General features: G+C 36.7%; 1 protein-coding gene across 7 annotated transcripts in view; it reads right to left on the reverse strand.

Annotated features, from left to right (window-relative positions):
• LOC144959050 (dual specificity calcium/calmodulin-dependent 3',5'-cyclic nucleotide phosphodiesterase 1B-like) overlaps positions 1-27,500 on the reverse strand; it is a 675,925-nt gene that overhangs the window by 45,036 nt on the left and 603,389 nt on the right. For 5 of the 7 annotated variants that reach the window (XM_078891396.1, XM_078891397.1, XM_078891398.1 and 2 more), the window contains 8 exons: positions 15,781-15,831; positions 14,651-14,722; positions 12,233-12,277; positions 8,223-8,405; positions 7,114-7,180; positions 2,662-2,790; positions 934-1,062; positions 191-291 (listed from right to left, as the gene is read on the reverse strand). In XM_078891396.1, the coding sequence (XP_078747522.1) occupies positions 191-291; positions 934-1,062; positions 2,662-2,790; positions 7,114-7,180; positions 8,223-8,405; positions 12,233-12,277; positions 14,651-14,722; positions 15,781-15,831 (777 nt within the window). The remainder of the gene's footprint in view (positions 1-190; positions 292-933; positions 1,063-2,661; positions 2,791-7,113; positions 7,181-8,222; positions 8,406-12,232; positions 12,278-14,650; positions 14,723-15,780; positions 15,832-27,500) is intronic. The other 2 variants (XM_078891400.1, XM_078891401.1) reach the window with 1 other exon arrangement.

Consider the following 27,500-nt stretch of genomic DNA (forward strand, 5'->3'; position numbering starts at 1 on the left):
ATGATGATGATGATGATGATGATGATGATGATGATGATGATGATGATGCCGCTGCTGATGATGACAGTAATGCTGATAGCGATAATAAATTGACGATAATCTAATGCTGCCGCCTATGAAGACTACGAAGGACTACACCAACGACGACCACGACGACGACGATGACGATGACGACGACGACGATACTTACGAAGTATTGATGTGAAAGTTGTTGGTTGTCCCAGTGTGTTCGAAGTCATGGATGAGGGCAGCGATAATGGTGGCGAAGACTTCTAAATCTGTCAACCATTGCTGGAAAGTCATGAAGGAATGTCATGAGAACAAGAATATGTATTTTATTTACTTCTTTCAATGCTGTGTTAATAGACTTTCAGTTTAAAGTGAACAAGAAATGGGTTGAATGGTATTCTGTTTATCGTTATCGTTGTTGTGCTACTGCTGGAACTGCTACTACTTCTACTACTACTACTACTACTACTACTACTACTACTACTACTGCTACTACTATACTACTACTACTACTATGCTACTACAATACTACTACACTACTACTACTACTACTACTACTACTTACTACTACTCTACTACATACTACTACAACTACTACTACTACTACTACTACTACTACTACTACTACTACTACTACTACTACTTTTTCTTCTTCTTCTTCTTCTTTTCTTCTTCTTCTTCTTCATGGAAGTCCCAGCACTAAATAAGTAAGATTTCCCCGAAAGGCAAAATCCAACTTGAGAGTGAAGTTAACATCATTCCATCAATAAGAAAATTAATAAACCCTTTTTAAAAAACGTGGAGCTTTTTATATAGCGCAATATCCAATAAACGTGTTCAAAGCGCTTTACAAGGGGTCCCTGGTCAACAGCAACATTTAACATGTAGGACGAGACATAACCAATTCATGAATCTGAAGCTCACCGCCAGTCGACTTTGCGATAACACGAAGTGGACGGTTTGAGCCACGTCGGCGCCGTGAATGAGGTTGTGATATGGATTCTTGTACTTGCTGTATCCCGCCTCCAATGCGTATAGGAAGCTCTCTAACATCTGAGGAATGGAAATGGTTTAAACAAAACAAAACAAATAAATAAAATTCTATTTATTCATCGCAACTATATCTCCTACATGGCTCTACAAATTATGTGGCTTTAGTCCTGTTGATAAATTGCTGAGACTCTAATAAATTAATTAATTAATTAAAATAAATTCCCTTTATTCATCCCATAGGGGAAATTTGTCTCTAGGGTCTATTCCAAGGGAAGATTGGAATAACTCATGCGTCAGCCGCAGTGCAGCGTCGCAAATTGAGCTAGGGCGAGGTGACATGTTCAAGGCCACACAGCGCAGCGGGTAATCGAACTCGGTACCTTTCGGGTTCGAAGCAAAGACCATACCGCTGAGCCACGCTGCTCGAAGCTCGAAGAAATAGATAGCAATGCGAAATCGAATGTAAGATTCAATCTAACATACGAAAACAGACAATATGGACGCTTCGGGTTACCCCTTTATCAACAAAACAGGTTGAATGAAACACTACAGACGAATGAGAGAATGTTGCAGTGGCGTTAATTCATTTTAACAACGCCACTTCCACATTATCTCATTCGTCTGGTAGTGTTTCATTCATCCTGTTTTGTTGAAAAAGGGGAAATCCGAAACGTCCATATTATCTGTTTTCGTGTATTAAATTGAATCTTACATTCAATTTCACAGTTAACTAACATCTGAGGAGGAATCATGAAAACATGTTGAAATTAATGACTTGAAAAGTACTAGGGGAAAGAACTCACATAATATGTCCACATTTTGGGGAAATTTTGCGATTGCCTGCCTTAGTCACGTTCGGGATCTGATATTGCCCTCTATAAATAGAACAGCCGAATAACTACAACTATAACTTTTACGGACGGGGGGAGGGGGTGGGGTGGGGGTGGGGGGGGGAGGGGGGGTGAGGGGGGGTGTTTTGAGCCCCTGGCATCACTAAACGGGGTCTTGAGCTTTTATATAGCGCAATATCCACTAACCGTGCTCAAAGCGCATTACAAAGGGACCATGACTCACAGCAACGCTTAACATGTTAGGCGATAATATCATTTTTTTCCCCGCCAGAGACAACGCTGATAACGGCAAGGTACTCATGTTACACCTGAATACGGCGAGAGAATGTGAGTAAAGAGGCTTTTCCAAGGATTGAACTATGTTATATGAGCCGAGCGAGGCTCGAGCCCAGGACCTTCCGATCCGAAAGCGAGTGTCATACCAGAAGACCTCTTAGCCGCATTACAATACTTCCTCTTCATAATCTTTTTTTTCCCACATTCTACTCCTCCTCTTATCATCATCATCATCATCATCATCATCATCATCATCATCATCATCATCATCATCATCATCATCATCATCATCATCATCGTCATCATCATCATTATCATCATCATCATTATCATCATCATACGTTTATTGTTTCATTCATCTTCCCTTATTCAACTCTACCGACTATATTTTCTAGCACTATTATGTATTCTTCAATTGTCCTTTATATGTCATCAATTTACAAATTATTCTCTTTTTAGGCGATGAAATGTCGACGCATCAACAACTGTATCTGACAACATAATTGATATAAAAGGAGCCGTGCTTCGTTACCTGCGTATTAATCTTGTACTTTGTGATGAGGTCGTACTTCTGAAGTAGTTCGTAGCCTACAAATTTGAGGGCGTGGCCGTCGGACGCATCGTTGACGGAGAATACGTTGAACGACCAATCATCTAGAGTCTGGGGAATCACGTCACAAAATGGCGGATGAGGAAATTAGAAATAATAATATATATATATAAATATGCACACAACTATTATATATAAATACATTATTAAATATAGTTTTTTATAACAGCAATAAGAGCTAGTTTGTATAAATTTTATGTTTCTCAGTTCCCTGACTGGGGGGTCCCAATAGCTCAGTTGGTAGAGCACTCGCTTCAGAAAGCAAAGGGATCAAGATCGATCCTGGGTGCAGTCGAGATTTTTTTCAGACGCCCCCCCCCCCACCCCCCACCCCCCGTCCATCCTGCAGTGAATGGGTAGCTGAGTCTGTTAGATTTGGCGAAAAGTACTTTGCGATAGCCTTGCGTCTTATCCAAAGGTTAGCAAATAATTGTGATTGTCCGTTTCACGCTATAGAAACCGGGATAAATTCCGGTTCCATGGGCCAAAATGGCTCTGAAGGAATTCTGTTCCTTGCCTATGAGAACAACATTGTCAAAATGTTGTCGACAATTCATGCTGCCTTACTGTATAAGTGTAGGCCGACGTGTACTTATTTGCAGGTCTGATAAACCAAACTGCTATGGTCTAATTTTTGTAATGGAAATGGGCCTACACTCAAACCAACGTAAAGTAAATGTCCACTACAGCAGCTGTGTTTAATCAGGCCCATAATTGCGTTGGGCTATTAGACCTGCTAATGTATGTACACGTCAGTCTCGGGGCAATTAACAACTTTGCGACTATAGATAGAACGACTTTGACGTCAATCAGGCCTTGGTTGTTGTTTTTTTTTGTTGTTTTTTTTTTTTTTTTTTTTGCCATCCATGTTTATGAGTAATTCTCACTAAACTGTATTAACCAGTCTATAAACGTTCAAGGTTACACAGAGTTTTGTGTTGGTCCGTTATACTTCCCGATGGCAATGTTGTGAGCTTCTGAGCCAAGCGCATACTATCAATAAACGTTCAAAGTTACACATAGTTTTGTGTGTTGGTCCCTTATACTTCCGGATGGCAATGTTGTGAGTTTCTTAGCCAAGCGCATACTACCTATATCAACATCCCCCAAAAAATAAAAACCCAAATCAAACCCGCTTCAATTGCCCTTTGAAACCACTTGGAACAAAACGAGTGTCAAGAAAGAAAGACAAAGAAGAAGCTTTTTGGTTTTGGCTCTTCCGTCTGGACAATTTGATTGTAAAACACCCAAAAAATATAATTAAAGTTATTTCCCTTAGATATTGGGTGTCATTCTCGTCTTCTTCTTCGTGAGAACAGAACACGTTAGTTCCTTTTCAGCGTATCGTCAATTGGGATATTGTGTTGGCTGGGAATCAGTATGGGGGGGGGGGGGGGAAGAACCCACACACCCACACGCAAAGCCCCCCCAGAAAAAAATAACCCACAACCCCCCCCCCTCCAAAAAAAAAAAAAACACAACCCGCCCCCCCCCCCTCCAGAACAAAATCGAAGACAAGGCGCCAAAATAAAACAAATTTAAAAAATAAAAAATGTACTCTTACCCCCATTACAAACAACAAAACAATACATGACCAAAAAAAAAATACCTTTAAAAAGAGACTAAAGAACAACTCAAAAGCAGAACGTGAGATAATGCTCTAGGTGAAATTGGATATAAATAGACAGTTTTATACTATATTCGTAAGTTCTTTACATAACCCCCCCCCCCACCCCCCAAAACCCCAACACCCCCCCCCCCCCAAAAAAAAAAAACCCCAAAAACAAAACAACAAAAAGAAAGAAAAAAAGAAAAAAAAAGAAAAAAAAAACCCCCAAACAAACTCAGTGTGATAAAAATCGTATTTTACATGTCGAATAATATAAACAAAAGACGTGTTTGTTTCCCCTTCTTTGACAGGTTCTGATTGGATACTAGTAAGGAATCAGGATTAACATGCCAAGTGTCTACCCTTTACTATTACTGGAAAATGTTGCTGCTTGAAGCTCGAAGGAAATGATAAAAAAATAACAAAGTGTAAGCTCCAATTTATTAAACGAAGTCAGATACTGGAGTGAGGCAAAGGTCTGTGCCAAGGACAGAAGAATATGGAAGAGTAGAGTGATGTTGAGGCCCTATGCTCCGCCAGGAGTCAAGAGGCATAAATAATCAATAATAAAGGTACTGCTGACGTTTTGGGTTTCCCTTTTATCAACAAAACACGATGAATAAAACACGAAGGACGAATGTTTTAAAGGTGTTATACGGCGCTTGCATGTGCATATTTTGTTATTATTCTGAAGTCTCATGCAGACATAAGAAAATCGCTATGACGAACACGTTCAAATGCTTAGGACAGAGACATTTGATACTAAAATATAGAGGTGATTTAAAAGCAGAAAACACCATCTCAAAACTAAACAACAATAAACATACAAAAAAAAAAAACCACCCCAAAATACGAACAATTCTTTAAAACCAACTAAAACAAACACACAAAAGAAAGAACTACACGTTAGATTTCTTCGTTCTCAGCTAAGGATCCATGGCCAGAGCTAGGGCAAAATGAAGGAATCTCATTCCAAAACGAAGAATATAGAAAGAGAGCAGCGTGGAAAGAGATAACAAATTTGGAAGACTTGGAGAAAAGTAAGAGTGACTCCCTGAGCCACCACGAAAGACCAACTCTCCTAGAAAGCCACAGATTCGATACGATATTAATGATATTCATTACTTTGACATGATTACTAATTGGGTGCAGGGCCGACGACCGGGATAGAATGGGATAATGAATAAAATTTATTATGAGAATCAGAAAAGGAAAGAAAAAAGGCAATCTAGACGGATAGGAATAAGAAAGATTGGCTGCGCGTATCGTATGATATCAATATGGTATCGATATTATATCGCATCTTGATTTATGATTATGATAAAAGGAGGAAGATGAGAAGATGAATTAGAACTAGGATAGTATCGGTTTAATATCGATATATGTCGTGGATCACGTTGTTACGATAATGGAAAAAAAAGGAAGAAGATAATATGGAGAGAGAAAACTGATCTTCTAATAATACATCGGTATGATATTAACGATTTTATCGATAGTTAGAAGATCTCGCTGATGTTCATTATTTGATAGTTTGCCCAGCCTGGCTTGATCATACATAATATATTCATATTGTAATATTATATTATATATACATTAAGACTCGAGACCCACACCCACACATCTTTGGAGGTAATAACAAAATTCGTTCTGCTGAACATGAGGCGAAAGATGGATTTTGACTGTAAACGTTTTGTATTTGCCAGGAGGAAAAATTAAATAATATTCATTCCCAATTTTCATGTTTTTGACTATAAACTCACAATTCATCATTAAAGCAACACCATCGTAATCTGAATTGGGATCCAATTGATACGACAATCACCGCCTGGCGGATTGAGAGAGAGAGAGATAGAGAGAGAGAGAGAGAGAGAGAGAGGTATATATATATATATATATATATATATTATATATATATATAGAGAGAGAGAGAGAGAGAGAGAGAGGAGGGGGGGGGGGGGGGGGGATATGCGAGCGGACGCACAAGCCACTGAGCTATCCTGTGATACTACATGACAATGAGGCATTCTTATTCTCTGTAATCATCTGGCACTTCTCCATAACGTTTACTTCTCATCAACAGCTCAACGATACAACGATGGGACGCACGGACATATTTACATATTTTGCTCTTTAGATAAATTATTTGTTCTTGTTTTTGTAGTATATGAGGGCGTTTACGGCGCTTGCGACACATTTAGGTCATTCCAGCGCCTGCAAAAGGGAAGACAATTGGACAGTCAAAACATTCTAGATCTACGATTACATTTACATGAGAAAAAGTGAGACAAGGGGGATTGTTCAAATCGAGAAGAGATGTAGATTTCAAGAGCAAACTATCAGTTTGTACTGAGTTCGAGATCATCTAAAAGTCTTATCCAGACATAAGCACAGAACCCCACAAAGAGTAAGAAGAATATACTCAAAATTTTACAAATCATTATAAATAAAAGTACGTAAAAGAAAGATAATATACAGGGGAAAATAATGTCATCTGTCAAACCTATAACTACACAGTTTGACTGTTTCACTCCAAGCCAAGGACTCCGGCCAGGGCCAGGATAACATCAAGTAGTCTAATTCCAAGACAAGGATAAAACGTAAGTTGAAATATATATATATATATATATATATATATATATATATATATATATATATATATATATATATATATATATATATATAATATATATATATATAGGGACATAGAAGACAGAAAGTTACCATCCTGTCTACTATAGAAAAATGTAGATATTATGTAGCATTACCTTCATCAACATAAGTACATGAGGGGGGACATGTAGGCCTACAGAAGATGACATTCGTCGGTATATCCTATAATGATAAAGGAGAGAGGAAGAAAGAAAATAGTTAAGAATAAAGCCTAGAACCATTGCACATGTGGCGGATTATCACGTTATCAATGCAGTTTACATGATTTCACGCTTTTCTTCAGTTGGCCATAATATTACATAAAGTAACCAGGATTCCTTTTTTATTAAAAGATGTATTTTGCCAACCATTTTGTGTCAACACTTTTACAAAATAGGTTACTAACAATCATATAAATTGAGCGTTTAAAAAGCGCAATGTCCACTAAACCTGTTCAAAACGTTTTAACAAGAGGTCCCTAGTCTACAACAACAATAAAGTCATAAGTTGAAACGATGCCTATAAGGCGAAATTAAAAATTAATAGAGAGAGACACTGCTTTTGTCGTTAGCTAGCATACTCATTTTACTCCTGAGTACGGTGAGAGAATGTGTGTAAATAGACTTTATTTATACAGCGGGACCCGACAATATAAGTCTGATGGTAGTGTCATAGCACATACCACATAAATGGGCATATTTAGGTACTCATTTACATTACAGTACATGGGGCACAATGACGCCGACCACAGCACACCATAGTTCTCTATTCTGGGCTGTCTTCTTCAGATATTTCTAGGTGGTTTCGATCTTATTTGTATCAGCACAAAGGCCATGGCTTAATAAATATGTTTCCTGGCCTTTCTCTTTGACCTTTCCACTGGGAGTCCAATTTAAGTGCCTGTCTGGTTGTGTTATTCATGCTATTTTTTTTTGTGAAAAGTGGACTCTGTGTACCTTAATCTTTTGCGGGGCCGGAAGTTCTCCAGTGGCGCTTAGCAAGTTCGTATTTTTCCATATGTCTGTGTTTCTTAGGATTGCAGGCCAGTGGAACTTCAAGTACATTCTGAGGCGCTGTTGATAACACTTTGTTTTCTTTTCTTTCTTTTTGTTGTTGTCGACACTGGGCGATACTTATATATACTTAACATCTGTCTTTCAATAGATATGATTTTCAATATTTTCAACACAATATTTATTAACACTATGAGATAGAAGTGACTTACCTATCTACCATGATCCCTGCGCGGATCGCATGCGCGACACTCCGGAACTTTGGCTTGTCATCACCCCGGCGTTTCATATTTGACATTGACCTTGTAAAGGTCAAGGCTAGCCAATCCCTGACCTCACTGGGAACTGCATCCGGTTCAACTTCACTGAGCTCATCATCCTCATCACAAAGTCGTCTGAGGGAAGAATGTAACAAAACCAATTTAGACGTTTGAATATACTCGGTACTAACATCTGAACAACTGATTTTTGTCATTTTACTACCTCTTTCTAATGAGATTCTCGAAATACATGGAACAAAATATTGTCACAACAATATCTGATGAATGGAGATACGGGAAAGTGGTAACATCCGTCATTAAAGTCAACACATGTAAAATTGCTGAATTAGATAGATATAAGAGGAAATTGACATATTGGCATAATCTTTTGAATTGTTTCTCTACATGGCACAACACAAAGTATTAGAGATTCTGTTCCATTCGGGACTGCAATACGAGGTCTGTTTGGAAAGAAGTTTGTTTACAGTTCAGGATTAACTAATAATTATCCTAATCAAATTAGATTTACAACCCACTACATCAGAAACAGTTAATTATACTGGTTATTATAATTACAATTAAATGATATTTTAGTTAAACTGGTCTTTAATGGTTCAGGAAAACAAATAATCCTGTTATTTTATTTACATACAGTTTTGATATGGTCATTATTTTCAGTGAAAAACAATGAATATTAACTTAACGTAACGAATGATATCAAAATATTATTGATATAATGCACCAGGCCTATAAAATGTTATATATCATATTGACGGGTACGCATTAATTAAACAATCCTGTATAAGGATGTATCGTGCTATAATGTAAACATAATATATTATATGCTTTTATATTAAAATGTTGCTTAAAATAGATCAATGCAATACAAACGTGTATCGATTATGCCATATAGTTTTAATGTCTTTTTTTTTTAAATCATCGTACTTAATGTGTGATAAAAATTGTTGTTTCACAAGTATAGACGTGATACTTTGCATTCATGAGGAGTGACCTTTCTAAAAATACTGTATTTAGAAATTTTGTTTCACAAGAATAGAAGTTGAACTTTGCAAGTATGCGGATCTATGCTTCTAAAAATACTGGAGTTCATAATTAACTACATTCTTGTGTCTTGTGAGCAAAAGTAATTTTAAACTTTGATACGACAAGACATAACAAGATAACTTTAAAATTTCATTATTATCAACATAGCGGGTGAAAATTTTGAAAAGGGTTTGACAACTATAAGGTTTAACCGAAAAAAAAGTAAATTGTTACTGACAAACTTTACTTGATGACCAAATCATATTTTTTTTAAATGTGAAAATAAATAACAGTCATATAACGATCAGACAAAAAAGAAAGACTTAAATCTTGTGATTTCCCTGTAAGACGTAAGAACGTAAAGAACCAATTTTAAATCTGAACATATAAGTAAAGGTAATTATCTAAACATAGTCTAAAGTGTTAGAATGATATACAATGTGAACACATATAATACATATAAAATAAAACAAACACATAATATGTCTTATGTTTGAGTGTTAGTAATTCATATCAACAAACATAAACAGTGAGCTGGATGTTAGTATGGCTGATCTAGTTTGACGTCCATTCCACGAGCGTTCCCCTATGATATGCACAGGCCTGTTTCTCTAACTAATTCTCATGGATCTAATCTGAACATTGAATAACTTCATTGATGGCAAATTAATATGTGACCAACCATCTCCATCAAGTATTGTCGGGAGAAACCTTGCGCTGAGAGTTGAGTTAAATTAAAAAAAATTAAGGAGGAGCAGGCACCGGTTCAAGATAAAAGATCTGAACTAAGTGTGTATGAAAGGTGCCAGACAAAGCAAGAAAGAAAAATACAAGAAAAATTACCGGTACTCAGAATTTCTGAGGTTCGATCCCCAGTCGAGGTAGACTGATTTTTTTGGGACGGTTTTTTTTTCTTGTCTTTCTTGCTTTGTCTGGCACCTTTCATTTACACATGTGCAGATCTTTCTCTTTCTGAGAGTTGCGTTTTGTGATATTTCATCTGACTTTGAAATCAACTCTCGTGATTTATACCGACATTACACCAAGATGAGACAGGTGGTCATATATTATTATGTTGTCTCTAAATCTTTTCTTCTTCTTTTTCTGCAGAGTTTTGTATTTTGCAGAAAAAAGTAGCAGAGCTTTGTCCATTTGTTAATTGGCATTTCAATGAAATCTTTGAGGATAAGCATTAAAAGTGAATTGTGCAAAATAAAATGTTATTGTCAATGATAAGAAGTGTGAAATTAAATTCAATTACTACTTCACAGAGGGTATCCATTGTCAATGATAGGAAGTGTGTAATTCAATTCAATTATCACTTGCATAAGGTGTCCATTGCAACATGAAATATCAAGACAAGGAGTAGTTTTTTTTTAAATCTCGAAATAGTTTCATTCTTAATCTGTCAACTTTCTCCTTACCATCTATTTTCTCTATTTTTGACATAACTTCAAACCCAGCCAACATAAAACTATGTTATTTTTTTTTACTCAAACAGAAATGCAAGGAGTGCATTATATATATATATATATATATTATATATATATATATATATATATATATATATATATATATATATATTATTCAGCAAAATGAGCTTTTTTTAAAAGATGGCTATAACAAAGAATTTTCTTTAACTTTGGTGATGCACAAAAGAAATCAGAATGAAAATCAGAATGTTGCATCGTAACAAAGTGTCAATTCTCCTATAGGTTGTGAGGAAAGCGTTACATCAATAAACTTCTGAAGAAATACCATCATATTACTGGCCGCTTTAGTCACTGATAACGTAAATATTGCTCAAGACCATCAGTTGTATTAATTGATGCCATCAATTTGGCCAACTGACATTTTGCTGGAAAATCCTCCACGTCCATCTCCTATTATTCCTATAATTTAGCCTCCTCCTCCTCCCCACCATCATCATCATAATCATTATTATATTCATGATGATGATACAATTAAAGTGTAGATAATATAAAGACCTAGTTACGTTGTACCAATACATCGAAAAAACACAACCAATATATATATATATATATATATATATTATTTTTTTTTCAAAACAATTCTAAGGATGTCAATCAAGACTTCTAAAACAGGAATAAAACAGAAGCAATCCATAGACCATGTGTATCAAAATCCCCCAAAATGATTTCAAGTTGGAAACATGAACAAGTTATTTGTTGTCTATTTGAGATCAAGGCTATACGCACCTACGTAATAATTGGATAGTTTGGAACAGTCAGAATCTCAAAGGAAGCCAAATGAATCTTGTGGCTTAGGGACTCATTAGTAATAATATGTGTATAAAATATGTCGGAACATATTAGTGAAGGTACTTGGTGATTCAGGTGTGTCCGATATAAGAGGTAGCAGTCAACGTTAAAAGCGTTTCGTCATTAGGCATAATAATATTTGGATTATATTTATAAATCAAACAGGCGTTAATCAGTTTTATGAGCAATTGTGTGGAATGTACATTAAGAGCCTTGGTAGTAAATCGTTTTATAAACTGGACTAAGATAGAAAACTTAAACTAAATTGAGGTTGAGAATTGTGATAGAGGATAGAAAATTCAGTCTATATCTAATGTGTAAAAGCAAAATAAAGAATGCTGGTTGTGAACATCGTCAAAAACAAAAAAGAGTCAAAAAGTTTTACAATTTTTGGCATGAGGAATTTAAATAAAAATAATTTAAAACATTGACGCTGATTTATTTAGTACTCTTTAAAACAGAAGTAAGAGCAAGCTCTCTATTGAGTCCAGAAATGAAACGATCAATCATTTAGCAGTTAGTTATTGCGTGACAAATGATGGTCAAAATCATAATATGATAATGATGATTATAAGATGGTATAAACAGGTCAGTTCGGTGATCAAGCACTCTAGCTATAACGTGACCTTGGCGTACCGTTTGATGGAAGGGAGACCACTGCCGTCGTTCTTAACAGTTGTCCTGAAATAAAATCAGCATTAATTTACCTCCATAACTAATACAATAATCATCACAATTGCAGAAGAAAAAAATTCAAAGCAAACTCACACGTTCTCTTGAAAGAGAAGGTTATACCAGTAGGAAAGAGATAACTAGATTCCTCGTTGATGGTACTTTATACGAGCCAATGTCTGGCCTGCATCACAACCAATACAAAACAGATGACAATTGCTTCAAATATTGATCAATGAAGGCAACCATCAAATTGTCACTATAAAGTCTCAAAGCTAAAAAGTTCTCACGAGGTATCAGGCCTAAATACCTTTTGACATAATAATATTATAATGTTATATCAATTTAAATTTTAAGAAAAATAATAACAACAATTGTAAGTGAACGACAGCAGTTACATAAATATGAAATGTTACCTTCAACACTCGAAACTTTAGGCAATAAAAAATATAAATAACAATAAAATCTAGAAATAGACAAATTGAAAATTGTTTGTTTTTTGTAAAGAGGTTTTGAAGTCTAGACGATCCATTCTTCGTCCTTCTTGATTCTGGAAAGATCAAAGTTCTGTTGCTATAATCACTTTGTATATATTTTTGGGTAAATATTTGTACTTAAATCCACTTTCTATGCGAGTGTTCTTGGATAATGCCAGCTATCATTCGACTTTCATTGCTGTAACGAACCCTGTTATTATGTCTTTAGCCGCTGCCAAGGGGAGTTAAACCAGAAAAAAAAGAAACATTTCATAAGCAGAAAAGTCGATTCGTAAATATTATTGACTACAACTTGTCGGTGATAGGGGGTTGCTGTATCTTGAGACAAAATATCATATAAAATATAGAAAGTGTATAACAAAGGGTCAAAGAAAAACCATTGACTCGCTTAAAATTACCACAAAATTAAAGGAACATGTGAGATAGAAATTTATCAATGTTGGTGATAAAGATACTCCAAACATAAATGTACGATGACGAAACGATAATTTGCTATTTATTTTTTAATATTTTGTAGTCAATGTGTTTTCAGATTAATGATTTCATCCTCAAGTTAGTATCCCACTATTATTAATTTATTTTTATTTGGCACTGCTGATGAATAAATTAAAAGTGGCTAGACGATTGGACGATTCAAGTCCCATGTGATTTTAATAAACAAAAAACTATCTCTTTCGGAGGAAAAAAATCCCTATGTTGTCAATTAAATTATCAAAAGCTTCAATACTTTGTTTCGTCAAAGGGGAGAAAATAAAATGGACTAATAACAATTTCTTGCTGTGCATAAGACTGCCTAACTCCTATTGTTAGTGTGGGAATCACAAGAAAAGCAAAGCAACTATTCTAAAACTAACAGTATTTTATAGTATTATGTATTATCTTGTGATGAGCAAGTATAAATAAACAAAACTTAAACTAACATACGTTCAGCGTTGTTCTACAATCGTCCTGTTTAACACAGTGAAGTATAAGACTGCTATACTATGAGCGAGAGAAATGTGCTGAAAATATTTTGGAAATACTAAAAAAAAAAGAAAAAATAATAATAATATTAACAGTAACAAAACATTAGTGTGACACAGTAACATAAACAGGAGAGATAAGAACTGTGATCTAACAAAGGATGTGAAGAAAGTTTTTGCAATAGCATGGTTTCTATCCGTGTTAGGAACAAAATGGTGATGATGTTAAATTTAGGACAGGGCTATAACTCTACAGAGAGAAAAAATGTGGAAAATAAGATAAAAGGAAAAGACAGATAAAAAAGGCATCAGTAGATTATCAATAAATTATAAATAAATCATTATTAATACACGTGACCATGAAGAGGAGGAAGAGAGTGAGGAGTGTAAAGAAGTGTAAAGAGTAGTAGTAGTAGTAGTAGTAGTAGTAGTAGTAGTGGTGGTGATAATAGTATTAGCAGCAGTAGTCGTTGGAGTATGAGTAGTGGTTGCAGTAGTAAAAGTAAGATATATTACTAGTAGTGGTAGAAGTAGCATTGTATTGGAAATAGTTGTTTTATAAAGGCTTCTTCTCTACTGTGATTGCCTGCTTGTTTAACTTCGAATGTGTAATTCATATAACTGCACAATTAGTATCCATTTCTAGAATTAAAATCAAAACTAAAAAGAAACAAGAAGAAAAACAAACAACCCCGATGGCAATCGTAACAACCCTGTTATATTCCTTTGCTTGGTAAGTAAAAAAAATAGTTTACTAAAACCTAAATTGTCTACTGAAGCGACACGAAGTGATAGCCGAAAAGCATTTGGTAGTATTGTTATGATTACTATACGATTTTATATCTAATTCCTTGTTGTAATCCTGTATACTATCTAATCAAACGCGCTCCGAAAATCATTATGGCAACTGAGTAAGAACATACCTCAATTGTATAGCTGATCTTATAGGTTTCAATGGTGCAGGTTTTATTGTTGCGGGAGTTGTTTTGTGTTGGCTAAATATGACATAAACAGATTTATTGCTTTATTGTGTACTTCTCACATAAATCAATGAAAGGGGAAAATATATAAGGGGCATTGTTTTATGAATAATTGAAAAACAATGATAATATTTAATTTGATAAAAGAGTCAAGATGCAATATTCCAAAACACCATGCAATCATAACTCCTTACTATGTTAATTTTCATTCAAAGTATATACAATTTCAATCGTTATTGTGCAAGATCATGATTCAAGTGCAAAATTCAAATCGGGGTAAAAAAATAATAAATAAAATAACGACAATATAATGAAAATGCAACTGTAAGAAAAAGAAAAGTTGTCAACTTATAGATTGGAGGGAAAAAAATAACACACGCACACAGATTCAATCATAGTCAGTGTCTTTAAAACAAACAGCAAAACAGAAATGGTGCGTCAAAGTTACAAAAAATAAGTAGATCCTCATTTAATAACTAATCTATGATTCACAAACATCCACCTCACACAACCAGTGATTAGACAGAAAAAAGAGCTAAAACAAATCACAAACAAAATGCTGTCAAAACTCTGCACACGAGATGATCGACATGTTAGATTTAGGTCAAATGCTGAAAAAAAAATCTCTTGCGTTGTCTTCTGAGTCGGTAAAACACATTTTACCTTTTCGAGTAAAAATTCAAAACTAGTAAATTATGCCAGACCATTTCTGTAAATATCGTATTCATGAACTCCATACTTGATTAAATAATAAATTATTATCCCAGAGATCAAAAGGTTGGGGTATTAAAGGATAATGAGAAAATTGGCAAGATTATCTATATTGTCGCTTTACAAAATAAATGAAAAAAAATCATTCACATAGACGAGCAAAATCCAATATTAAAAATTTGTCTTACAAAAAAAAAATGGACATTATATAAGATTTTTGTCTTGACTTTTTTTTCAAGTGATTTCAAGCTCATCTGTAATTAGTTAACAAAATAAGTATCAGTATTCACATTATCCGTCGACATTCGATGGCATTATTGTTGTGAATACCGACCCAGAAGTGCGTCAAACTACAACCATACCTTGAACTATTGAAAGTGGAGGCACTTGACGATTCAGAAGTCTCTTTTTGTCTACAGCCACGAATGTAATGAAGGAGAAAAGGATGCAAAGCGTATTATGACGTGGTGGTTAAAAAAATAGTAAAGAGATCAATGATAGATATAATTGATCATAATATGGATCGAGGATTGTAACAATGAACGACCATTCCCATTCACATCGCTCTAATATTGAATCCACTCCTTTCCTTGGAACGCTAGGTGCTCACTGTGACGACTTATCTTTAAACAAGTGTTAAATTTAATTTTCTACTTCCAAGTAACTTTTGTTTAGTTTGGAAAGGGGGGGGGGTGTATTTTTTGGGGGATGGGCACACCCTTTGTTGCTTGAATGTAAAATGCATTGTTTCCATGTTTAATTGCTTACGTGTGAGTGCTTTTGTCTTGCCTGTGATTTTTATAAGACATGGTAAAGCGCTTTGAGCATCGGAAATTTCATATAATATTTTATTATTTTTGATAGAATAATTATCGACAGTCTTTAACACTTGATTCATACGTTCTAATTTCAACCCACTCACAGGAGTCTATCAAAAAATCTTTGGAATTTCCCGTGTTCTCTATAATTTGAAGTTTTTATCTCCACAACCCTATTTTCGTGGCCATTAAAATGGGAAAAAATTGTTGCTGTCAATGGATATTTTTAAAAATTGGCTTCGTATTAAAAGCTACTCTGCAAAGGAGTCTTAAAATATAACAGTTGGTTTGAAAATTTAAGTTATTTTTACAAAGAAATGTTTTGATATGGACTCGAATATGTACATTCAAAATCAGCAAAATACTGGAAGAAAGAATAATAATTGAGTAGACATGCTTTTCTTGGCATTGGGTGTTTAAAATCCTAAAGCAATTTTGAGCAAATGCCATTGCTATTTTCGTGAACTAAAAACGATCAAAAGTTCAAACACAGTCACTAGAAATCGAATACTTGTCTAAATCCACGTATTTTAGTTAAACACTGCATAGTTTAACATTTAAGAAAGATAAATGCTATTTCATACAAGGATGTTTTCATGACATTTGAATGAAAATAAATCTGAAAGAAAAATCAGATGAATGAAATAACATGACATTATAGGGAAACCATGGACAGGGAAAGAGAGAACATAGTTTTTGAATGAAATAACATGATAAAAACATAGATAATAACTATAGGGTTCAACTGTCGTGACGTCACTTCCCATGTAATGACACATAGCAACTGGTTCTAAATTATCGGAACAATGGCGGACGCCATTATCTCCATAACCGCCCTTATGAAATACTTCTCCGACGAGCATAAAAGTGTATCCGGAGGAGAAAAAAAACATTATAAATCTGATCATGTTTTGACTTTTATATATTCTGATCACATAACATGTGAAAAGGGTTCTAGCCAGCACGAATAATAAAAAGCACCGATTTTCTTTGTTTAGAATCAAGCTGCTGGTTACTAGGGGGATGTGACATCATCATACTATTGAATCCTATTCTAGGCTAAATTTTTTAAACAAGGCATGAGCAAAAGTTTCAAAGTAGAAAGGCCAGGTTGAAAAACAATACTATAGAACATAAGTCCAGATTTGTATTTTGCTGGCCAATCTTTTGTTGTTTCTCTCTCTCTCTCTCTCTCTCTCTCTCTCTCTCTCTCTCTCTCTCTCTCTCTCTCTCTCCTTATTTCTGTTCCTGCACAAACCGGCCGAAATTATCGTGGATGCGTGACGTCAAGTCCTCGACCGGACAGGCTTGTATCGGCACGTTTAAATAAGAGTCAGGCGTTTTGCAACGTTTCCATTATGACTGACATGGGACTTTGTTGTTATTTTTGGCGCTGTCTCTTTTACCAGGCTCTTTCTATAATATATCATATAAGGAATGAGATTAGCGGAAGAGTAGCGTCCCTTGATTGGACGTCACCCATAGCGGAGAGGACGAGAGACGCATGCGCACAACCACCATGACGTTCTCTCTCTAATAACTTTTCCGCCGGTGACGTCACAGACTATGGGTGACGTCCAATCAAGGGACGCTACTCTTCCGCTAATCTCATTCCCTATATTGTAATATGTAATCATCTACCCATGCAATAATATTAATATGGCGAAAGGCAAAAAGAATATCATATAAATGATAGATAGTAGAATTTTCACACATGCAGAAAGAATAAAAAGAAGAATATAATAATAATAGTCAATAATCTAGACAAGTTTTATTACATACTTCTGATTCAATCACATGACCTTTCAATCACATGACCTTTCAATCACATGACCTTTCAATCACATGACCTTTCAGTCACATGACCTTTCAGTCACATGACCTCGATCGAGATAAGAACAGTGAGATTCTTTCATTGAAGTCTTGGTTTCATCAGTTAAGATTATATACATTTATTCATTCATTTATCTATCAATTGTTTATTTCTTCTAAAATTAGTTTTGTTTATTCTTTCATTTTGTGGGTTAATTTTGCTCAGTTGGTGGAGCATTCGCTTTACACGCAAAGGGACCGAGATCGGTTCCGGCTGCAACCGAGATTTTTTTCTTCTGACCCCCCCCCCCCCCCCCCCTCTGTTCAACCAGCAGCAAATGAATAGCCGAGTCTGTTAGATTTGGCGGAAAGGAAAGTGCTTAACGACAGATTAGCGTCCTATCAAAAGGATAGCAAATAATTGCTATTGTCCGTTTCATGCTATAGAAACAGGGATAAACTCCGGCTCCATGGGCCGAATGGCTTTCAAGGACTACTCTAATGTTGCTTTTATCCTCTTACTAAGGGTGTGTGTCCACAACAAAATGAATAAGAGTTGAGAAAACAATAAGTGTGTAACCAATCATAAGATTATTTTTGGGTTTTTTTTTTAAACCCAAAAAATAGTCAACAAAAAACACCAAAAAAAAAAACAAAAAACAAAAAACAAAACAAAAACAAAACTACTTGTTAAATGACAAGATTCGGGGGTATCACTTCTGACTCCTCGCGTCCAAAACTACTTGTACAAATTCACAAGCCTAATATTATTCCGATAAATAAGGTATTTGTTAGCTTTTATTATCATCATCGTTGTAATGGAAATCATTTTGAGCTGGTTTAAGAGGGTTGTTTGTTTGTTTTTTTATTTTTTTTTATGAAAGATGTGAAAAAAAATATAAAATTATTTGGAACTAAGTAGTAACCAGCAGACTGAAAATATGATATATCAGATTTGATAAGTTATCCAGCATACCCAATACTCTTCAACAGTCGTAACGTCACTTCCTTCCTAAAGACGCATGGTAACTTAGTAACACTGGCTCTAAACTATCGGAACAATGGCGGACGCCCGTATGAAATATTTCTCCAGCGAGCATAAAGGGTATCCAGAGGGAAAAAATACATATATTTGATCATGTTTTGACTTTTATATATCTGATCACAAGACATATGAAAAGTTCTAGCCAGACTGACAAATAAAAAGTAATGATTTTCTTTGTTTAGAACCAAGATGGCCGCCGTTGACGGGCGGCGTGACATCAGACTACTGAATCGTATTCTACTGTACTCTGGAAAACAAAATATAATATTTAAAAATTGGGCCGGATAACTCGTCCAAATATCGATCGATTTGAAGTTTTCTGGCCAAATTTTCAAATATGGGTTTTTCCAGAGAACGGACATTCTTCAAAAATAGACACAGTTTTGGACATAATGAGAGGAGAGCAGTTCTATTTTTAGCACAAGACGCCCAATACGTGTTTTCCGGGAATACAATTGGTATATCACCATGTATCGATTTTAAGGGAAGCTTTTCCTTTTCTAATCGATACTGAAAAAATACAGATTCGATACTATTAACATGATAGAAGGGCAATATAGATATTATGCAAATTCAATCATGAGTTCGTTGCGTGCAATTCGAGTACAGTTCGACAAAATATTTTCCTTGAGTAGATGATGAATGCAGAGAAATTATGTGAAAGAACAATAATAAGAAATGGTTGGAGAAAGATTTTACATTATCGATGATTACTTACAAGATCTCATGGGATTCTGAATCATATCAGCTCATCCATTCAACTGAACACTTAACAGTGATCCCCGTGTCTCTCTTCTCAACCTTCACCCCCCCCCCCCTCATACACACACACACACACACATACACACATAGACACTCCCCTCCTTCTCTCATAGCCCCAGTTTTCTCCCACAAGCGATGAATGGTAATCACATTTATTTATTTTAATTAACAATCTTGACCACTGGTTACAGAGTAGGGGACCGCAGAAAGCAGCAACAGGGGCTATAGCAACGTCAATAATATATTATCTATCCGTCGTCGTGATCATCGTCATCACCGTCATCATCATCGTCGTCGTCGTCGTCATCATCATCATCGTCACCATCATCATCATCATTTTCATTATCTTTACTTTAACATCATTTATTTTATTTTCTATAAAAACAAAACAAAAAAACCCTCCATTAAAATCACACCACACTATGCCCCACATAACAAACAAATCAAAACAACGCCCCCCCCCCCCCCCAAAAAAAAAAAACAACAAAAAAAAAAACACCAAAAAAAACGGGGTTGGGGGATAGGGATAGGGGGGGGGGGGTTGGTGAATGTGTTGAGAAATGCTATAATAATGGGAGAGGGTTTGGGGAAGTTTTAAGCGAGTGACTGAATTTACCGTTTCCATGGTAACTGTAACGTTAAAGGATCTAAAGCAAAGCGGGATAACTAGATTAGTTTAAGAGCAACAGTAACAGTAACAAGTAGTAGTAGCAGTAGGAGTAGTCTGACGTAGTTCTCTGAGAAAAGAAAATAGCCCAACACATTTTTACCAACAAAAAATTTGGCCAATAAACTCAACCTTCAATTAAAATGACCCTCATGTTGTCTCAGGATCTGGAAATCTTCGAGGATATATTGCGGCTATGTGGTCTAGTGGTATGGCACTCGCTTTCGGATCGGAAGGTCCTGGGTTCGAGCCTCGTTAGGCGCATAGTTGAGTCTTTGGATAATACTTTTTACTGTACTCACATTCTCTTACCGTACTCAGGTGTAAAATGAGTACCTGGTCATTAACAGGACTGTCTCTGTCGGAAGAACTTTGTAATATCGCCTAACAGGTGTAATGTCTCGTTCGACATGTTAAGTGTTGCTGTTGAATAGGGACCCTTTGTAAAGCGCTTTGAGCACGCTTGGTGGATATCGCGCTATAAAAGATCAAGTTTTCTCTATTCTTCTTTTTTAAAACCTCAATGATATATTATGACATTCCCAGGTTTAAAAATTTTGGACAACAAAACGAGGGTCGTTCTACTCGACTGATTTCTGATTGACGAGTTTTCCGGCTTGAATTTTTAAAATGTGCTCTGTGTGTGCGTGTGTGTGTATGTGTGTGTGTGTGTGTGTGTGAGTGTGTGTTTCCAGAATACACAGTAGAGAGATCAGTAGCAGGAGCCATGAGGACATCAGAGCCATTTTGTATATAACATGACAATACAACTCCCGTTATATCAGGATTACTAAATCTGATATTTTGCAAAAACACGCCATCATTCCCCATTCCACCTTCCTCCCTCATCCCAACCCACAAACAATAAATAAAGCAGTAATAGGGTAAAACGGACATGAAGGCGGCGGTCACTGTCTGATGATGGCAGGCCTCACTTTGGAGGAGGCAGGAAGCGGGGGGGGGGGGGGGGGGGGGGGGGGGGGGGGACACGAAAATGGCCAAGGACAGAAGCAGCTCAGAGACGCTCGAAGAGGAGATAATATGTTCCATAAGGGTTGATGGGGATGAAGTAAGTAAGAAATTAAAGTAAGTAAGTAATTAAGTAAGTAGTGAACTAAGTAATTAAGTAAGTACGTAAGTAAGTAAGTAAGCAAATCGGGTAGCACGTCAAGCGCAGTGAAGCACCTAATAAATGACGCCTTTTGACGTCACTTTTTGGTCAGTGTGAGGCTATTATAAGTTAACGATGGCTACTCACCAACACACGAAATTGAGTGCAGTCTTGAATGAACGTTTACAACCCAATAACTGATATAATTTAGAGAGAAATAATCGCCAATTTTGGCTGTTGTCTCACAATCAATAACAAAGATCCGAGTGACGTCAATTCCGTGCTCAGTAAGTAATTAAGTAAGTAAGTAAGTAAGTAAGTAAGTAAGTAAGTAAGTAAGTAAGTAAGTAAGTAAGTAAGTAAGTAAGTAAGCAAGTAAGTAAGTAAGTAAATCGGGTAGCACGCCAAGAGCAGTGAAGCAGAGCCGAAAGCTGAATGATATTATAATATGTCTTATCCTTTCGGAGCGGCAATTTATCGGAGTGGGGGTCCCAGAGTTATAGCTCAGTTGGTAGGGCACTCGCTTCGTACGCAACAGGACAGAGATCGATTCTGGGTGAAGAAGAAGGAGAAGGAGAAGAAGAAGAAGAAGAAGAAGAAGAAGAAGAAGAAGAAGAAGAAGAAGAAGAAGAAGAAGAAGAAGAAGAAGAAGAAGAAGAAGAAGAAGAAGAAGAAGAAGAAGAAGAAGAAGAAGAAGAAAAGATGATGATGATGAAGAAGAAGAAGAAGAAGAGCCGGCTAATTAAGATGATGCTAATTCGAGCTAATCAGGATGGGGCTAATTCGATGAGGCCGATTGAATATAGAGTCAACGAGACCGGAATTATGACGGAAGCCGCGTCCATTTATGAGGTAACTCCGGAGTCCTCATTCCACCAAAGAAGCAAGCAAGCAAGGAGTAAAATTGGCGACTAATGATAATGATAATAATAATAATGATAATAATGATGATGATGATGGTGATGATGATGATAATTGCATCATGGGTTCCGGGAGAAATCTTGGAAAGAGTCGATACAACATGAAAGAAGAAGCTAATGTCGTTTTGTGCTCAGGAGGGGGATTTTGTGATCGCATAATTTTGTCTTCTAAGAGAGGAGATCTCTACAGTAATGGACATTCAATAGAAGAAACGGAATTGACGTCACTCGGTACTTTGTTATTGATTTCCAGCCAGCCAAAATTGGGTATTACTTCTCACCAAATGATATCAGTCGGGCTGTAAACGTTCAAGATAACACATGGTTTAGTGTGCTAGTGAGTAGACATCGTTAGCTAGTAGCCTGACATTGACCAAATAGTGACGTCAAAGGACAAGACTTTGGTCCCAAAAGAAAACAAATCGTGAGTTGTATTCAATAGTTCAACCAATGGGATCATAATTTGTTTCCTTAAGCACCACGACAAGAACTCACTAGACGCTGCACAAACCTAATAAATGGCGTCAAACTATAAGTCCTAGCGTAGCCAGCGTTATGTTATAGCCTGATACTGAAATCCAAAAGGACTGGCAGTTTGACGTCATTATTTGGTTTTTGCACCGTCTAGTGAGTTGTCGTTAGTAGAGCTCAAGGAAACAAGTTATTTCATTGGTTGAACTATTGAATACAACTCACGATTTGTTTTCTTTTGTAACAAAAACTGGCATTTTGACGTCATTTTTTGGTCAATATCAGGCTATAACTTTACGAATGCCACGGTTCGAGTGTCAGGGTATAGATAGTTCAAAGTTGACGTCACTCAGGTTTTTGTTATTGTATTTTTGCCATCCGCGCTTATGAGTAATTCTGACATGGGGTTTTTCCAGAGTACGGCAGTATTGTGCGACTATGTGGTCTAGTGGTATGATACTCGCTTTCGGATTGGAAGGTCCTGGGTTCGAGGCTCGCTCGGCGCATAGTTGAGAGTTTGGAATAAGGCTCTTTACTCACATTATTCTCTCACCGTACTCAGGTGTAAAATGAGTACCTGGCCGTTAACAGCGTTGTCTCTGTCGGAAAATAAATTATTGCAATATCGCCTAACATGCGTCAGTCATGTCTCGTTCTACATGTTACGTCGTGTTGCTGTTGGTCAGGGCGGACTCCTTGAAAAGCGCTTTGGGCACGTTTAGTGGATATTGCGCTATATAAAAGCTCATTCATTATATATATAAGAAAATCCGTCTGTCTGGATATCTAGTGCTGGATTCATGTTTTAATTGTTATAGTTATTGGCTGAAGAAGGGTTCGGATCCCGAAACGTTATATTGAGCTTTTGGTTGTTTATTTTTAGTTATTTTCCGAAGCTGTTATAATACCCATTTTATTTCCGTTCATTGCTATTCCCAGTCCACAGTTTCTAGCAGCTTTGTATCAAATTACTGGAAAGAAAAAAAAATAAGAAGAAAAGGTAGACTAGAACACCATGGGCGTCAATCACATCGATGGAAACTAAATGCAAATTGGAAGAAAGGGGGGAATAAATGGGGGGGGGGGGGGGGGGGGGGCAACTAATTCCCGTCGTCGAAAACAAATGAAACTATTCTTAGTTAAACAGTATCTACTTATTCATCAACCCCTCCTCTTTTCCCCCCTACCCTCTTATATTTTCCCCTTTCTTTTTTCCATTTTTTAATATTTTACCCTTTACAAAAAGATAAAAGCCATGCGCATGCGTATACACACAAACATACCCCCCCCCCCAAACCCCCCACACCCCCCACACCCCCTATCTATACAAACGACATGCGATACATGCAGACGTCGACAAAGAATTAATAAAATCGAAAGGGTACACAGCATGTAGCAGCATAACACTAGTTTTGAGTCGGACGGTACACGAGCTGCTCGATTTCCCGTCCGCCGAATCTTGCTTGTGTCCGCAAATCATACGAGCGGGAAACGGATGATGACGTCATCAAGCATTGATTTGTTTAATATTTTTCTTCACTCAACTCAGTGTATAAAAAGTTGGCGTTTGGTATCGGACCGACTGATAATTAAAAATCGTCTGAAATTATCCCAAAAAGACTCGTTTTCCCACTCGGGTTCGCCTGACAGTGTCCGAAGAATCATTCGTGGCTCGCCGCTCGAGCTTCGATCGAACAAATGAAATGCAAGGAATAACCGACACGCAATGACCATTTATAATATATCAATGGTAAAATAAAAAGACTTCTTTCCTTTCGATGCTATTACTTCTCCATCGCCCCCCCCCCCAAACCCCCCCCCCTCCCTTTCTTATTTTCTTTTATTACTGGTTGTAAACCCCCTTGTTCTGTCTTTGCATTCATCTCCCATCTAATGTTTTATGCAGAAGATGGGCCAAAATCCACAACAACACTGCTGGGCAAAATACATTCTATTCGGGGTCGGTATTTCACTCCACCCCCCCCCCCCCCATCCTGCCCCCCCCCCCCCCCCCCCCCCCACTCCCCTCTTTTGTCCAGAAAACGTTTACATCGAATGTCAATCGATCAAGATGATTCCCAACCAATTTGTGACCAGTCGTCTCCAAAGGGTTATATCATGACGGGGCGAGTCGGACTTTTAAAGAAGTGAATATAGAAATAAAAAGATGAGATATAAGATGTTAGAATGTTTTGTGATACAAGAATTCGTATTGATGCTCCACTATAACGAAGAGAAATAAGAGGTTAGAATGTTTTGTTATACAAGAAATAGTATTGATGCTCCACTATAACGAAGAGATATAAGAGGTTAGAATGTTTTGTAATAAAAGAAATAGTATTAATGCTCCACTATAGATGTAGTGCGCTTGGCTATGAAACTCTTAACATTGCAATCCAGAAATATAATGGACCAACACACAAAACTATGTGTAACCTTGAACGTATATAGCCTGGTTCATACAGTTTAGTGAGGATTACTCACAACTCTTTTTTTAGAGGAGGGTAAAATTGTACGGACAGAAAGAAAGAGTGGGAGGGAGATGGGGGAGTTGGGGGTGGGGGTGATGATAAAGGGGGAATGAGTTTGTATTCATTTCATTCTGGGGGAGAGGAAGAGAGAGATAATTAAAATGGGAGACAGACAGAAAGTGAGATAGATAGATAGATAGATCGAAAGATAGATAGGTAGAGAGAGAGAGAGAGAGAGAGAGAGAGAGAGAGAGAGAGAGAGAGAGAGAGAGAGAGAGAAAAAGGGTAACAAAGGGTTACTCAGCCACCCGTTTTGTTTATTTCTATTTTCCTTCTATTTCATTTCTTCTAAGTGGAAGGACGGACGGCTGTGATTGAAAGCAGTTCGGCGGGCTGGGACGATCCCGAGGGGAGTGCGGGAGGAGGAGGAGGGGGGGGGGGGGGGCAAGTTCAAACGTTTGTCTTGATAATGACAACGTTATAAGTAGACCAGTGTCCACTCCATGCGTATTGACCAATGAAAACCTACCCAATAATGCGGAAGGTTCGTGGAAATACGAATTATTTGGCTTCAGCTACTGAACAACAGTCGCTTCTTTGACTCAAAAAATCTTGTAGAACTGTAAAGTTTAGTTCCTTAGTCCAGGAAATACTGGATTTCCTCAAACCGCCTCTTAACTGGACATGGCAGAACTGCATCAAATATGTGCAGATGGAAACTTGGAAACAGTGATACCTGCCAGAAATGCCAGGCAGCCCCAAAGACCAGCGATCACATCGTCCTCCACTGTCCAGTCACTAAACTTGAAGGTGGCTACGAAACCGTCCTTAGGGCGGAGGAAGACTTTAGAAGCTGGGTTGACGAAATACATTTGGAGGTGTAGCCATACGATACTACTACTAGTTCCTTAGAGCCACCTATATTATTCAATGTAAATGTTGCTGCTCGAAGCTCGAAGAAATGGACGTTAGGGTTTCCCCTTTATCAACAAAGAGGATGATTTTTTTGTTTGTTTGTTGCTTTAGGTCTCTTCCAACACAATTGAGGTTATATGAGAGACCGCTGAAACAAAAAAACAAGCAATCTAACAAAAATAGTACAAATGTAAATCAAAATCATAACCTAAAGATATCATAAGCTAAATTATAAATAACCAAGAACAAACAGGCAGAAGATTTACAGAGAAAAAAAATATCCCGTGTCAAAAATACAATCACAAACCAAAGAAGCAGGATAGGCTAGTAAAGAGAAGAAGAAACGACATCACTATCGGATCGTACACCCACGCGAACATCATAGGTATATGATTCAAGGGTGATGCTCCCATCCAACCACCCGCAACAAAGAGGATGAATGAAAAACTACAGATAAATGAGATAATGTGGTAGTGGTGTTGTTACATTCCAACGTTTCAAAGAGACCCCCCCCCACCCACACACACACACACACCTCCCTCTCCACACAAATATAAAAAAAAAAGAAAAAGAAAGAAAAAATGGAATTGAAATATTAAAAACACAAATTTTACTTCAATGTTTTCTTTTCTTTTCTTTCTCTTGTTTTTTTTTTTTTTTTTTTTTTTTTTTTTTTTTTTTTTTTTTTTTTTTTTTTTTTTTGGGGGGGGGGGGGGTCTGAAAGTAAACAATATGCATAAATAAACACGCCATCATCCTATTCCTGCAACTTTCCTAATTTTGATGGCAAAGGCCCCAAAAGACACCGTTTAAGTGACCGTTTCTCCAAAAGTACTCCGATCGACTCAAGGGCCCTCGTCCTGCAGGTCCTTACATTGGCCTGCAATCAACATCAATTTCCGTCCGTCAACAGCCTCTGTACGTCAAGACATCTTCCAAATAAAATATACTTGAGCTGATCAGACGATGGGACATCATAAACAACAATCATAAATAAGGGGACATAAATAATATGTAAATAAATTAAATTTAAAAAATAATAATAATAATAATAAAATGGCCCGTGGAGCCGGTGTTAATCCCGGTTTCT

The sequence above is a fragment of the Berghia stephanieae genome, chromosome 13 (genome assembly GCF_034508935.2).
Source record: "Berghia stephanieae isolate SIO BIC M18660-M18661 chromosome 13, UCSD_Bste_1.3, whole genome shotgun sequence".
NCBI classification, from domain to species: Eukaryota; Metazoa; Mollusca; class Gastropoda; order Nudibranchia; family Aeolidiidae; genus Berghia; species Berghia stephanieae.